We start from the raw sequence: 15,792 nt of genomic DNA, 5'->3' as shown, positions 1-15,792 counted from the left end.
ATTCTGCGCCTGCGCCTTACTTACCGACTGACCTTGATATCCAGGGACGACGTAATGTATCTCGCGATGTAAACAAGTCCTCGTGTGTGCGCGTGTGCCTACGTGTGCAGCAGCATGTTCCCTATGAATCTACGGAAAGACACGCATTCGCTTCACAGAATTAGAAGCGCCACAGCGAGCAGCAACTTGGCAAAACACTGCGTGAATATCGAGAAAAACTTTAGTACGTCATCGGATGAGAATGGAATAGTTTGTTCGTGGCCTTTAGAGCCGTTTTGCCTCGTGCAAAACGGCAATGAGAAACTCAATCAACTGTAATTTCACGTATTTTTAGTGGAAATCCGTCAACAGGACATTCAGTCTAGCGTCTGTCACCCGATCAGGTCGAGCTGAAGGAAGAAAGTGTTGTTATCAAGTTTACAGACTGCAACGGGCTGAGATGCTGAGCTGAGCTGGGATGTCGTTGTGGATGAGTCGCGAGTTGTATGCTGAAATGGTGAGTGGACTTTGTAGGGGAATGTTTTCCCAAATGTTTTACAGCCTACGCAGCTAAAGTGGAACAGTTTTTGGCATCCAATGTGTCGTTCGGTTCAAGGCACAATTCCTACTACAAAAATGCCGTCGTCGCCCGCATTTTCGAACCAGATTCCACGCAACTTCGCGGCTGCCAGCGTACCTCATTTGCACTTGCACAAAGTTCCGTTGTTCGGCAGCAAGCCTTCGACAGCGGGAGATTCCGTGACGAACATTCGGGCAACTGTGTTCGGGGATCCGTTTTCAAAGGGCAGGATCTCAGAGCCAGGGCAAGCATGGAGGAAAGAGGAGCGGTCGCCTGTAGGACTTACCACCCGAGGCCAAGGACACGACAGTGTGGACGGGTCAAACAGTCATAGCCATCATCACAGTGTCCATCCTGATGAGGTTGGGGTCACTCCCGTCCAGAGGTCTATTGCATCGGGTATCGGGACAGTCTTCATGACGCTTGTCAGTGAGTATAATGTGTATACATTTTTAGACCCAATAAATCTAACGTTATTTTATATTTGAGGTCAAAGATGTTGAACTTGAATGCATAAAAGCTAGATCTATATTTTATCAACGGGGGTCTTGTACATGTTTACTTCTGGGTCTTCAGACCAGCCACCAACTGTTGTTCGAATAAGAAGTAACGTAAGACAGAAGCATGATGAAGAAAAAGGTACTAATGTATTGAGAGATCAAGGAATAAACTGAGTTCAGTGAAATGTGGACAGGGTCGAGTCGCCTAGCATATCATCCAATGGGGTATTGCAAAATTGTTTATCTTATAAATTCAAGTTTAATTCATTTGAATTGTATAAATCATGATAAATTAGTATTGATATACCTGTACTTTCAGTCTTCTCATATCTACCTCACAGTTGATTCATGAAGTACTGATATTAGTATACAAATGACGCACAGGTCTGAGTGCGTCAGTCGGAATTGTGTGCATATAGGTAACTATGGAATGCTTAACCCATGAGGCGAAGCCGAGTGGGTTTAGGCTTAAATTCCATAGTTACCGCATGCACACTATATTCCGACCGACGCACAAAAAGACATGTGCATCATCTGATTCATAAAATGGGTAATTTTCTTTCCAAAAACCCATTTTTCTATCGTGTTACCCGATGACAAAATCATTTGATGCATTTCCTTTTGGCTTGTCGTAAACGAGCGTGCATCAGTTTTTACTGGACGCACGGCCAGCCGTGCATCAGTAAAAACTGATGCGTGGTTGTTTTAGCCAATAGGCGTCCAGTACTGAGTGCGCGAACGCTTGCTTAGTGAGCGAACCTTTGTTACAAGTATGCGTACTCTTGTTGCTACAAGTGCGCGATAACATGTTTACCACTGTGACTCAGCGTGTGCGGTGCAGCCAGTAAAAATCAACACATAGCTCTCAACCAATCAAATCGCAGGATTCTCGCTACCCATTCAATAAAAGCATATAAATATAGTCCTACAATGTATATCATTCCATGCAAGGTAAGGGTCAATACTCATGTCATGATTATTATTATAATTTTTTTTTAGCTGTAAGTTATTCAGCTGAAAATTGAAATCTTGGTCCGTGGGTTGAGAAGCACAGCAAGACTGGGACCTGTATGTACACATGTGAAGCAAGTCGGTGTCTTCTTAAATGATTTGCTAACATTCATATTGTTGCATCTCTCATTCATTATATTATGAGAATTCACCAAAATTTTCTATCTGCCAGCCACCCTTATCCCACCTCTTTGATTAAATGTGAAAACATTCTCTATCACGAATTCTGCCAATTGATCAAATCATACCTTTATAAGTTTGAACTCTGTTCAAATTTGATGACTTCACTTCACTGTTTTCTGTGATCATTGACTTGGGAGGGACTATTAATGTTTCCACATACTGCCTGGTATACAGTGTGTGAGATATCATGCAGCAGTGGGAAATATTGTTTATGATCAATCAGCCTTAAAGGGAACGCAAACACAAGCAATGTGGATTGAGTGAAAGCAACAACATTAGTAGAACACACCAGTGAAAGTTTGAGGAATATCGGACAATCAATGCAAAAGTTATGAAATTTTAAAGTTTTGGTGTTGGAACCGCTGGATGAGGAGACTACTAGAGGTCATGACGTATGAGTGGACAACAATACAAAGAAAATTCAACAAAAATTAACTTTTCTAGCATTATGAAAGAGCACTTGACTAACTGCTTTCAGAAAGCAGGGGGAATAATTGCTACCTTTAGCATGTTATCAAGTTGATGGAATTTGTAATTTTCATGAAAAGTGATTTTTTTTTTTTTGGTGGAATTTTCTTTTTATTTTCTTTATATTGTTGTCCACTCATACGTCATAACCTCTAGTAGTCTCCTCATCCAGCGGTTCCAACACCAAAACTTTAAAAATTCATAACTTTTGCGTTGATTGTCCAATTTTCTTCAAACTTTCACTGATGTGTTCTATTAATGTTGCTGCTTTCACTCAATCCACATTGGTCTTTGGGTTTGCATTCCGTTTAACCATGATTTCCTACCATGTCTTGCTGTTCATTAGTAAACAGTTCAACAATGTTTATTAGATTTGACAAAATTTTGACAGCATTTATCTAATTGTGTGTTTATTTGATAAATTTGTGTAGTATGTGCACTAGTGCTCTGTTAAACCCTTTAAAGATGAGTCCTGAGTGTACTTGAGCAGGTGTCTGTGTTAAATGCATGTTAATGTTCACAAAATCAGCTCATCCTTAACAGGTTAAGCACTTAATATGCACTTATTTTGTTGTGTCTAATGTGTTTGCCTTTTCTATCTATAGGAGCTCACCAAGTATTTTATCAGTCAGAAATACTCTTGTACTTTAATACAAAGTGGAATCAGTTGCCAATAGCAACCTCTTGGTTATCTCTCCCAGAAGTCGCTTAACCCGTCGAGGACGGTTTGATTTTGCTACAACATGCATTTCCCATAGACGCTTGCCCGAGTATACTCGGGACTCGTCCTCAACGGGTTAACTATAGAGAGGCAACTCATGACTGCGGTGTGCTGAACATGTTTATGATTGGTACAATGGTAGGGAATTTTAGATGGCTGACAGAAACAGTTCTTGATCCAGATAGAAAGTTGGTCCAGGCACCATGAAATAAATACTGTTTGACCCCGCATGCCTGCAGGGCTTGCAGCGATGAAATTGCCTCTTCTAATTAAGCAGATTGGTTAATGATTCCATGCCAAAGACAATAACTCGGAAGTTTGCCCAATATAGGAAAAAAAAGAATTGGTCAAGGTGATTAGATCTTATACTTTCCATAAATGTATCAAAGATTTGTGAATGTGAAGTATCTGCCCAGAAATATCATAAGTTCCAATGTTGACAAGGTTTAGAATGCGCAGACACCCCAGTCACTACAGCCTGAGCTCTATGAAACTGCCGCATGATGAATCTGCCTCAAGCTCTGGTCATGAGGTGATAGCCGAAAGGTCGGGGTTTTGCTGGCCAGAGGAATACTGATTGGTTGCCTTTTCATGTCTGGTGCTGCTGTGGTGTATTCTGTGGCAGTGACCTCTGAGACTATAGGAGGTGGTATTAATAGTCTTGTAGGGCCAGCTGACATCAAACACCTCAGTGCTTCTAGGTCAAGTGCAGGGGAAAAAAGCGAAAGTAATCCTTCCTTCTCTTCTCTGCCCACCCCCCCCCCCCCACACACCCTCTTGAAAAAAGAAATACATGGATGTACGAAAATATTTTATAGTCTTACCCTGCAGATCAAACACCCTCCGTACCGTCCTTCATTGTATTGCAGAAAAGGGGAAAAAGGCCTGATGTCTGACACAGTCATGTGTGGCATTTACAATGTATGAATAATGAGAAAAAATGAAAATATGTTGAAGATGGAAGAATTGCAGAACCCTTTGCACATTGTGTTATTGTGGTGATGATCCATCCAGTTATTCTTTAATTTTCAGTAGAATGATCATACTCAGCCCAGTGTGATATACACTGTAGTTTGCAAATTTATACAAGTTTAATCTTCACCTACTTGTAGAAAGCGAACTTGGGCTAGAAATAATGGCTCAGTGAGCTGGTTTTGTGTGATACAATAATTCTTGACACCAGAACTAAGCAACGAGGAATGAGGTATATTGATTAATTGGACTATGAAAGCAGATCTGATTCACGGAGGGTCTGGGTGACAAAGACTGTGTGAGTGGGGCTAGCAAATAGATCTATAGGCAAGGACATTGTGGAGTATTTTGTGGCCGTGTGTAAGGCAACGTGACCAGAAGTGACCAGCTTTTGTCCGTAAGTGGTCAGGCAAGGCCATCCTGTCTCTCTCCTTTAATTTTCCATTCCAGCCAACGCTGGACAATGAATATGGTTGGCTATCGTTCTCAGCACCACTGCGCATGCATACTATAGATGCAGGAAGGCTGTGTCAAGTGTATAGGCCTATATACATTTGTGTGTTAACATGAAAAATGATATTGATAGTGCAGACACTCTAATCTTTGATTATGGTCATTTTTTAGACTCAAATAAACATGAATTTAAGTCATGAATGTAGACACCCTTGTGTAGGCCTACATTTTGGGGCTCAGGTAATCCAGTTTTTACCTATATATGAGACAAGATGACACAACAAGAACCTGTTAGGCCCTATACCCAGTTCCCAAATGGAGCAGGTTAATAAAATGTGGACAATGTCAGTGAACAAGGGCACTCAAGGGGAGGGAGCAACGTATTTAGTACATTGTATGAGTAAAATGATAGGCTGTACATTAAATAATTTTCAAGTACATGCGAAAAGTAGTACATGAATGTTGTATTGGTCACTCTTTACTATATTCCATGTGAGACTGTTGTACATGTGTGTTTGGTAAGCTTTTCATATAATGGCAAAATATATTCTTCCTCTCCAGTAGGCCCTAGGACTACCTTTATAAAACTAAATCTATTTTCATCAAGAGGATTTACTTTAATACTTGAGCTTAAAGCACCTTGAAATCAGATTCCTCGTCTCCCATCAACACAGACCCGCAACTAAAACAGAGAAAGGGTTAAATCAGTTTTACTGTGTATAGAAGGGGGAAAAACACTGAAATGAAGTATGTTTTTGCTCATTGAAGCATGAGAAATATCTTGCTTTTCAGGCTTAATGTAAGTGATATTTAAAGTAAGAAGTGTTGTGTAATCTACTAATAATAGTTTGTTTGTCTAGGTTGATTTTTTTTTCTTTGGTTCACAAGTAAATTAAAAAGTTGGAGTCATCAAAACCATTTTGAAAAGATGATTTTGATCAGATCTTCACTGATTGCATTTCAAAAGAAAAAAGTTCATGCAATTCATCATACTCTCTAAACTTTTAATGTTCAGAACTTTCTGCATGCATGCGTCTGGTTTTTTTTTCCCCAGAAAATTTTCACTTATATTCCTGGGGTAGATTCAGGAATTCAGGAATTGATATGTCGCCCATTGATCAACTTGCTCTTTGCACTTGTTTGTCTTTCAGTGACCCCTTTGGATGTTGTTCGGGTTCGTCTTCAAGCCCAGTACAAGCTACCAGTCAGAGGTAAGTTGTTTACTTTAATCCTAGCTTCAATTCTTTTGTTGAAAAAAAAAGCACTGAGAAAGGCATATTGCCCCCAAGGCTATAGGGCTGTTTTGCCATAGAACCATGCATGCATCCTTTGAGCAGATCCTCACTCCTGATCGTGATCCAGATCACCACCACCAAAAAGTAATCACCTGTACCTTTTACTGGCACCAAAGAACTAGATCTGTAAAATTCTTCTATAACTATTTGATTGATATGGCAAACAGACAGACAGACAGACAGATAAATCAAACAAATACTGGCAGAAATAAAACGTCCGGGCCAGTAGTAGTAGGATATCAAGGAAGACACATCCATGATTCATGATCCTGGCTGAATAATGATAACAACATCTGATTTAAGCCAGCCCATTCAAGTGTAACATAATCAGAAATTTTTGAAAATCTCTCCAGATTTGCTTCATTCTTATAGTTCCCCATACATATTTGATGCATCTAGACCTGCAGCCAAGAGGGACGCCACAAGTGTCGCAATCGAAAAAGCCATCAGTGAACGGAACATGTCGTACCTTCTGCTCTACATCATGGAGAAGTGGAAATCGGACATTGTCAGCCTCCGGGACCAGGCTTAATGGCACAATGGTAAGTAAGGCGTAGGGCTGAAGCAGCGATTTCTCGAGGGTATGCAAATATTTTCCGCAAAAACATGCACTGTATGTATAAAAATACAGAGGGAAATGTGTCTAAGCACACAAGGTATTTCATGTGTACTTCATTATTTCTTTTTGCAAAAAAAAAATGGTCTGCATTGAGCACTTGAAAATATTCAATATTTCTTATTTCTTACAGAGTAATTTGCTAAAACTTTTCACGAGGGTCAAATAACAAAACTATTAATCTTTTTTTCCCCTCTTTTGTCATATTTTTAATCTTTTGCTCAAATAATTCATTCTTTATTTTGTGTCTTTGTAGAATTAAAGGATATTTCTGTGAAAGCTAGAAGGATGCCACAAACTGATTTTAGGTTGGGTGATTTTCAAACTGAATCAACCCAGACCAACTGCAGCCACCCACCTACTGTAGCATCCCTTTGTATCAGAAACATTTGCATCCCCATTGTTTTATCACACTTATTTGAGAGCAGAGGAGATTCTAAAACTACAGGGGGGGGGGGGGAGCTAACATATAGCTGATAATGAAGTCAATTCAGATAATGATCAAGTGTTTTAGTAGTTACATGCAAGGTTTATGTATGGGGAATGAAGTAGGCCTGCATGTTGTGTGGGTGTGTGTACATTGGTAATTTGTAATCTTAAGCTGGCTTTGAACCAGTTCCTGTTGGTAGGAAAGCAGTGAAGTCCTTAGAGCAGTTTAGATGCTGTGACAGTACTTCAAATGCATTTTTGATAACAGTCACCCTCACTAGAAAGCCACTTAAAATTTTACAACAAAAAAATGAAAAGGGGCATTTAGATATCAACCACCCATGCTTGAGTGGGCTCCTGTATGATGGCATGCAACGATGTCTCTTGCTGTTGCAGGATGCATTTGGTGCCATCATCCGAAGAGAAGGCTTGAAGAAGTTATGGAGTGGTCTGCCAGCCACCCTGTGAGTACATACAAACATATACTCATCTCCCTGTGACTGGGATACCAATGTTTTTAACTGTACAAATGTGTACCAGGAGATCCACTTCAACTTAATAATTCATTAGCCTCTGGGAAGGCATATTGCATGATTAAGTGAGAATAAATAAGAGGTGAGATAGTGGGCACATGTTACAGCATTATCGTGTCATTGCCACGAAATGGCTTCACAGCTTGGTTAGTGTCGGTAGTGCCGCTGCTCACTCAGTGGTAGGTGACAGGTTATTTTCACTTTGGTATTTTTATAGATGATAATGCAGATTGGACATGCAGTCATACTTTTTGAGAATGACAGTAAAAGAAATATATAAAACCACACTCTCTTGGCAAAAGATAACCAAAATGAAAATGAAACGGTTGAATTCATGTATAGATTGGATTCATTCATGCATTCATGGCTGATCAAGTAAGAAAGCAACACCCATCAGATGTGACATGCAAAGTGCAAGAAGTGTATTACTGGTAAATGTGCAGAGGATGTTAAGTCACTATCCCCCCTCCCCCATGCACTTTTGCTTCTGTGTGAGAGGTACAGAAGGGCCACTGCCCCCTTCCCCCTTGGCCAGTAAACGACACACAACCAATCTTTGACCACCTGCCATATTCTCTGATGTTTCTCCTAACAGCGTGATGCGCATTCCGGCCAACATAATCTATTTCTCCGTCTACGACAGCATGAAGAACCGTCTGGGATTCCACTCCGGCGAAGCCAGCAATATTCACAGTGTTCTGGTCACCATTCTGGCCAGCGGATGTGCTAGAAGTAAGCTGATCATGCATATTGAGACATTTATCTCTCCCCCATGTTCTCTCTGTTGGCAGTCTATTCAAAGTAGGCTGCAGCACAGCTGTAATTCAAATCCACTTTGTACACAATAATGAAATCAGCTGACGTTGACTTGTGTCACTCCTTTGATATACCGCAAAAATAAAAGCGAGCTTTAGTAATAAGGAGACGGGCTGTAATCATGTTTTTTGCTGTAGGTGTCAATATAATACGTTGTGATATTTGATACGTAGTGTGCAATGATATTTTGTGCTCTCCAGAGTGACCTTGTTTCATAACACATACATGCTGTACATGTCGGTGTCATCATGAGTACACCCACTAGATTTAGCACCACCTTTTCACCCCATGTGGTATTTGAGCACTTTTGGACTTTGATCCTCACATGCAATGGCAACAACATCAGTAATAACAAGACGAAGAAGGCAGATAAGACAGATTTAAACAGATGTTCATGTTTTTAGAGGACAGCTTTGAAAGCGGGACAACTTTGCAAGTAAAGTTATTGATGGTTGGGGGGGGGGGGGGGAGAGGGGCAGCCCTGTAACATGAGAAGGTCTACAGAAACAGTAAGGAATTTGGTGATGGGGGTGGGGTGGTGTGGGAGAGGAAGTGGTACGTACATTCAAACCTACCCATCTTTATGTCTGGCGAATGAAGAACTTAGCGTTGACTGAGAAAACCAAAGGGTATACACTTTTTCTACGATGTGTGCCACCTTGCCTGTGTGCAGGTTACCCCGGTTTCACCTTCCTTCTTTAGTCTCTGAGTTCCTGCCATGACTTCCTGTCCCACTAAAGCTGGGCTCTGCTGTTTAAAGTGCCGCATGGATTGAATAAAATTGTACAGCAGCAGTGAAAAGTGGTTATCAGAAACTTAATATGGTTGTTGTTCAAGATGCACTGCAGGTATAGAAATCTGCCATCCTCAAGATATGTATGCAGTTTCATAAATCAGTGCACCTAGAAGTAATAATGGTGGTGTTAATTAAAAGGCAGGAAGAGAAAAGCCTTGCTTTTTACAGTGTATGTCATGCATGGCCCAGGAGTAGATTATGTGAAAGACTACAGAAGGTGATGCCCAACTCTGTCCAACTCTATGATATTGTTGTTATTTCTCCTGCCAGCCATGGCAGTGACAGTGGTCAGCCCCATGGACCTGGTGCGCACCAAGCTGCAGTCCCAGAGCATGACCTACATGGAACTTGGCCGCTGCCTCCGGGCAGGCTACCAGGCAGAGGGACTGTTTTCTCTCTGGCGGGGCCTGGGGGCCACCATCCTGCGCGATGTGCCCTATGCTGGTGAGTCGGTCTCGTCAAAGTTGGACTGGGTGCCCTGCAGAGAGTGGATAATACTGGTTGTGATAGTAACACTGAAAATACTTTAAACTAAATGATGATGATGATGATAATTATACTGATATGAATAGTGATGTGAGGATAATGATTAAAATGTTAATGACAGTGATAAACAGCTATCAAGAGCAACATCTTTCAGGAGTTGTATTCTTCTGCTTTCACTTTAAAAGCATATCCTCCAAGAAATTATAATGAGGTTATGTTGTGAGAATCAACAAGAGGGAAAGGACTGGAAAATAATTTTGTGCAAAACAGCTTCACACCAGACTAGATCAGGGAGTGACTGTCCATGAACTGGACTATAATTAATTTGCAGGATGTGACAAATTCTGTTCAAATAGATTCATGCAAGGTGAAATTAAACAAGTCTGACATAAAATTGTGTGCCAGTGCGAGTGAGGGAGAGAAATACATTTGTTTTGATAGAAGAATGGAAATTCACAATTAGGACACTCAAAATATACTACGTGTTGAACATAGCGTATGAGTTTTCATGGTCGTAATGCTTATTATGCATGCTCTGTCTCTCTATCTTTCCCCCAAAAGTGTATGTTTATCCCTTTTACTTTTTTTCCCCCCAAGCCCTGTATTGGAGCAACTATGAACTCTTGAAGACCCAGTTGATGAGAATGTGGGACGTTGCCGAGGCAACGGTCAGCATGACATTCTGGGCAGGTGCAGCATCGGGAGTGGTGAGCACATACTCTTATGCTGTAGAAACTAAAAAAATTGATAGACTCATTGAAAACTTCGAAATGATACTCTGCAGAACACATTCATTGTGAAGAAAATTAGAGCCAGTGCTGCATTCATTGCAAAGATATTCAGATGCAGTGAAAATAATGGTGGCTGTTAAAAAGGTGGCATGTCACAGCTCAAAAACAGTGACGCGTCCCTACACACCTGTTACAAGTTAACACTGCCACACGGAGATTCATGAACATAAACTGGAGAACTCGTCAAGAGTCATCAAAGTACCAGTAATTTGTAGCATGTTGATATGGCAGATTCTGTGATCGTTGTGGGATGACATGCAACCCCAAGAGATAGGCCAACTCTGTTGGGGTCATGCAGATTCCGAGAACTACCAATGCCCAATTTGATTTTCAGTTAAACATGGTGGACTACATCACGGTACATTGATGCAAGCATAAGTGGAGCTAGTTGTTCCTTATTCAGTTCATATGTGTGGATCTTGGAAAACAGTACAGTATGGTGTAGAAAGATAGATCAAGAAATCAGCATTTCATAGAATCTGTGAGAGGTAGAAGTAGCTCAGGTTTTGTGAAAGCCTGTTGTGTGGAAGTTAGGTGCTTTGCTTTAAAGCAAGCGATATACGATCTGACCTCGTTCATGTTCCGTTTATGTGTGCCTTTCCTGTCATCTCTCTTATCTCATTTCTGAATTTCCCATAGATGGCGGCCATCGTCACCACCCCCTTTGATGTAGTGAAGACAAACAAGCAGATTGCTATCGGTGATGCAGCAAGACACAAAGGTACAGATTGGGCGTCGTAAACTTCACATACAATTTGTTAATGATCTGGCACAACATAACTGCAGTGCACTCCTGTTATAACGAACGGTTATAATGAAATTCTGATTACAACAGAGTAAAAGTTCAGGCTGCAACATTACCTGCTTTATGTTTTTTTATTGTTTATTTGCTTGGTTATAACAAAATTTCAATATAACGCAAGAAAACTGCTGGTCCCGAGGACTTGGTTATAATAGGAATCCCAGAGACTCCAACTCTCCCGTTTTCGACGGGAGATCTCCCGCCGAAAACCCATTTTTGCAAAATCTCCCATTCTCCCGTTTGAGATTTAATTTCTTCCGCCCTGGCTCTTTGTCTCCCGTTGGAAAGGATTTCTTACTTATTTCTATCGTATGTTGAAAAAATAAGCGTTAGATAGCACAAGAGAGCATCTAGAATCCTAGGAACTTCACGCTTCGCACACATCAAGTTGGAGTCTCCCGTTTGCTAGGGGTTTCAGGCGGGAGAATCTCCAGATCAGGAGGTGCTTTGGGTTGGAGTCTCTGGGAATCCACTGTATTGGCCAAGCCTGTCTGTGAAAAATACAAGAGGAAGAGTTTCATCCAGCATGGAAGACAACTAAAGAAAACAAAATCAGTAAAGAATTAAGCGTGACACTTCAGCATGGTTAGAAAGCATGTGACTTCACACAACTGCCATTGAAAGCCTTAGTTGACAACCAGCAGCATCTAACTCTGGGGGTATCATTTATGTCATTGTCATCTGTAGATTGGACCTATATTATGTAGAGAGATTAAAGGGATGGTGTAGTTTTGGCTGAGGGGTTAAGATTTTAACTTTTTGCAAGATAATTAGAAACCACGTATGAGATGATAAAGAGCATACAATTCTAAGAGAAATACAAAATTAATTTGATGAACATCGGTATTGAAATGGCTGAGATATTCTATAACAAAGCAAAACAATGTGGTCCTCATAATAGCTGGGTGGCACCTTTGAATAGGACCACTTTTTTTTGATAGCTCTGCCATTTCAAAACCAATTTTCATCACATGCTGTAAAAGTGGATATTTTTGCACGACTAATTTTTCGTGCTTGGCCGGGTAAGAAGAGTTTCGCATGTTTTTAAATCTGCACAGGAACATAATGGCAAGCAAAAATATTCGTGTGCTTTTACTTTCGCGCTAGTTTCTGGTTGCGCGAAATGCGTGCAAATTTCCACTTACAGTAAACTGTGAATTCCTCTTAGAAATGTATGCTCTTTCACATTTCTAGAGAGGTTTGTCATTATTTCACACACAAAAAAAAAAAATTGGAAACCTGAATCCCCATCTCAGCCAAAAAGTGTACCATCCCTTTAAAGGGGTGTAGAACCCAAATATAGAGTGAATGCAAAAAAAACAACAAAAAAAAAAACAAGTCAGTGAAGTTTGAGTGAAATCAGACAGTTCATTCAAAACTTATGAATCTTTAAAGTTTCTGTAGTGCCATTGCTGGAAAAGAAAACTGCAACATCTTGGATTGTCACAGGAGGACAACAATGTAGAGAAAATATAACGAGAACTCAACATATTTTCTTTGTTGTAACATAGTGGAAGAGCACTTGGCTTAACTTTTTGAAGGCAGGGAAAATACAGTACTCTCCGCGTAATCGGGTATCGCTTAAACGGGTACTCCGTTTAATTGGGTAGTAATGTCAGAGTCAGTTCCAATGCACATTAAGATTACCTGATAATCGGGTTGCCTCTCCGCATAAATGGGTAAATAATTTTCTTCTAACCTAATTTCTACCCATATTTTATCGCAGATATAACACTTTAAGAAATCATTCATGTCAAATTTTCCACAACTAATCGCATTCTCTGCTTAATTTGCAAAGAAGACCGATTATTTTGAGAGTGATTAAACATGAAAACTTTTATGTAGGCGTACATGTGCTGAATTGCCACACAAAGACGAACATTACACGTCATGTAGCTGGCACTCACAACTGCATAGACAGACAGGAGTTGAACACACTTGCGCTCCTCCCTTGCTCCGCAATAACATTCACAATATGAGAAGCTTGCAACGAAAATCAGGCCATGCACCAGCTCCATAATTTTCCTTTTCCCCAGTCACTTCTCAAAAAGTAACCCGACGTTCCACGTGACTAGTGCACGCAAACAGACGTGTTCATTTTGGAAAACGCCTACGTATTAGCGAGGAGTCTTAGTCAAATGAGAAAGTTTGCTGAAGACATATTTGTCCATAAAAAGAGTGTAAAGAGAGTTAATTATTGCTCATGACTGAGCAAGGGTAGGATATGTATATTATTGTGCCGTGTAGGCACGCATATTAAGCATACAGTGTAGGTGTTTGGTACAGTATACAATACATGTAAATACACATTGTGTGTGTCAATTGTGAATGAGACCTGTTCTTCTGTTAATCGGGTACTCCGCTTAATCGGGTAAGAAACGCTCTGCCCGAGCCTACCCAATTATGCGGAGAGTACTGTACTATTACCCTGTGCATATTTATGTCAAATGAATGTGTACTTATCGTTTAGAAAAATGACATGTAGTGGAATTTCTTTTAATTCGATGATGCTAGTGCTATTGAGTAAGCCTTGCTATGTAGCGAAGTCACTGTCAGTGGTAGAAGCCAGGCCATAATGGTACCCCATCAGAGACCTGCTACCTCCTTTTATTTTTGTCCCCTGGTGGTTAGCCTTGTCTTGTTGTACAGTCAAGAAGTCATTGGAGTTATTATTGTAAAAATAGATATCAACTAAAAATGCAGACATGAACTAGAATCAGAGACAGAACTTCATCATCTAAAGTTTTCAACTGGCCACATTTTTTTTTTTTTTTTTTTTTTGGGGGGGGGATGAGATTTTAAAAGAAAGGGTATTATAAATTGCATGCATAAAAGTTCCTGGTGACTTTATACTTCTTCAACAAATATCATATTGTCAGTGCACATTGCAAGTAGAGTTTTAAAGGGTTACATTCCATGTAACAACATAGATTCTGCTATTAAGCACAGTGATGGTGATGATGATAAGGCTGCTCACACTATTTTCTTTCAATGCACATAGGAATAGCATGTCCAACTCGCCAGAATACACTCAGGATGATGATGCAAATCCAGAAGCAGTCAGGCATCACGGCTCTCTTCTCAGGTGAGTGAAGGTGGACACCCCTTTCACAAAACTCCCCACCTTTCCCTCTAATAATGCCTCTTTTCAAAAACCCCAGACACACATATATCATGTATGATATTCCTGATGTCAGCCTGAATTCAGAGCCAGTGCTAATTTTGTGATGTTTGCTTGTTTGTTGTTTAGAATTTGCTTTATATCCAATTTTTGGGTGTCAACAAAAAGAAAGAAAAAATATCATTTTCATGTATTTGACAATTTCAGAAAGGCTAGTATAGCATGTTTACAGGAAAGGTTTTGATCTTATGCATAGAATAATCAACAAATACTAAGATTTGATAATACCAATCACTGAAAACTATTACTACATTATTGACAATCATAAGGCTGAAATCAGATGACTTACATTATGCTTTACATCAAAAAAGTCCTACTTCTTTACAAGCATGTGTATGTTGGTGTTTGTATTGGCTGTGGTTGTTAACCGTAATATGTCGGTATGAAGTATATGCTCATTGAAAGAGGTAATTATTGTATCAAACAGAGATTGAGTCAAATCTTGGACAGTACTCTCAATGTTGACCGCTGATAGCAAATGTATCTTTCGACATATGTGCCTGCTTGTTCATGAGTGGTGCTTTTTTTCAGGTGACAATCCAGGGCTTACACCATGACAACAAAGTTTTACCATTTTTGTAATCAATCTAATTATTTCTGTTTTATGCATTTTTGTGTCAGTTTGCTTAATACGATGTCACTCTTTTTCATTGTTTGCGCAGGAGTCGTGCCAAGGGTTGCCATGTCGGCTCCTGCAAGTGCAATATTGATTACGTGCTACGAGTTCATCCTTCACGTTTTCCGCGACGTTAACACGAAAAATATGAGTCCCACCTGAACTTCAGTACATAAGAGGAAGTATCGTAATAATGGAAGATTGTATGTCTTTGAAAAAGAAATACGATGAGACAAAGACTGCAGCTAAGTCAATGCAATGTTCTGTACAGTGATAAGCAGCGGTATGTTACAAGATGCTCATCTGTTGTGTCCTATCTACAGTAATGCCCTCTCTCAAAGTTTTGGTGACATGCAGCAGAGTGCTTGAATGTACTGAGCTCCAGTGGCATGTGGGGGGAGGTGAATCTGTACGGGGAAAGAGACAGTGTTGAGTTGCGGCTGTTGGCAGCTTGATCGAATTTTGCTCAAGGTTCCACATGCCCTAGCTGCGGGTTCAGGGAATTTCGTAAATGGCATCTGTTAATTTGTGGAAAAGGTGTTGGCTGCGATGCAAGAGAGCAGT

The 15,792-nt window shown here is 40.3% G+C and overlaps 1 protein-coding gene across 1 annotated transcript; it reads left to right on the top strand.

The window, feature by feature from the left end:
- Positions 1 to 242: 242 nt before the first annotated feature.
- On the top strand, positions 243 to 15,571 carry LOC139734875 (mitochondrial glutathione transporter SLC25A40-like). Its single transcript, XM_071645656.1, has 10 exons — positions 243 to 988; positions 6,019 to 6,078; positions 6,562 to 6,704; positions 7,604 to 7,671; positions 8,336 to 8,472; positions 9,623 to 9,796; positions 10,436 to 10,545; positions 11,269 to 11,350; positions 14,433 to 14,516; positions 15,275 to 15,571. The coding sequence occupies exons 1-10, from the start codon at positions 577 to 579 to the stop codon at positions 15,388 to 15,390; spliced, it is 1,386 nt and encodes a 461-aa protein (XP_071501757.1). The 5' UTR covers positions 243 to 576; the 3' UTR covers positions 15,391 to 15,571.
- The last annotated feature ends 221 nt before the right edge of the window (positions 15,572 to 15,792 follow it).

Source organism: Diadema antillarum, unplaced genomic scaffold, assembly GCF_040938485.1.
Source record: "Diadema antillarum isolate AM-2024a unplaced genomic scaffold, OU_Dant_1.0 seq00000550_RagTag, whole genome shotgun sequence".
Classification (NCBI taxonomy): Eukaryota; Metazoa; Echinodermata; class Echinoidea; order Diadematoida; family Diadematidae; genus Diadema; species Diadema antillarum.
Note: the sequence above shows the minus strand (reverse complement) of the source record. Positions and strands in the feature narration are given on the sequence as shown.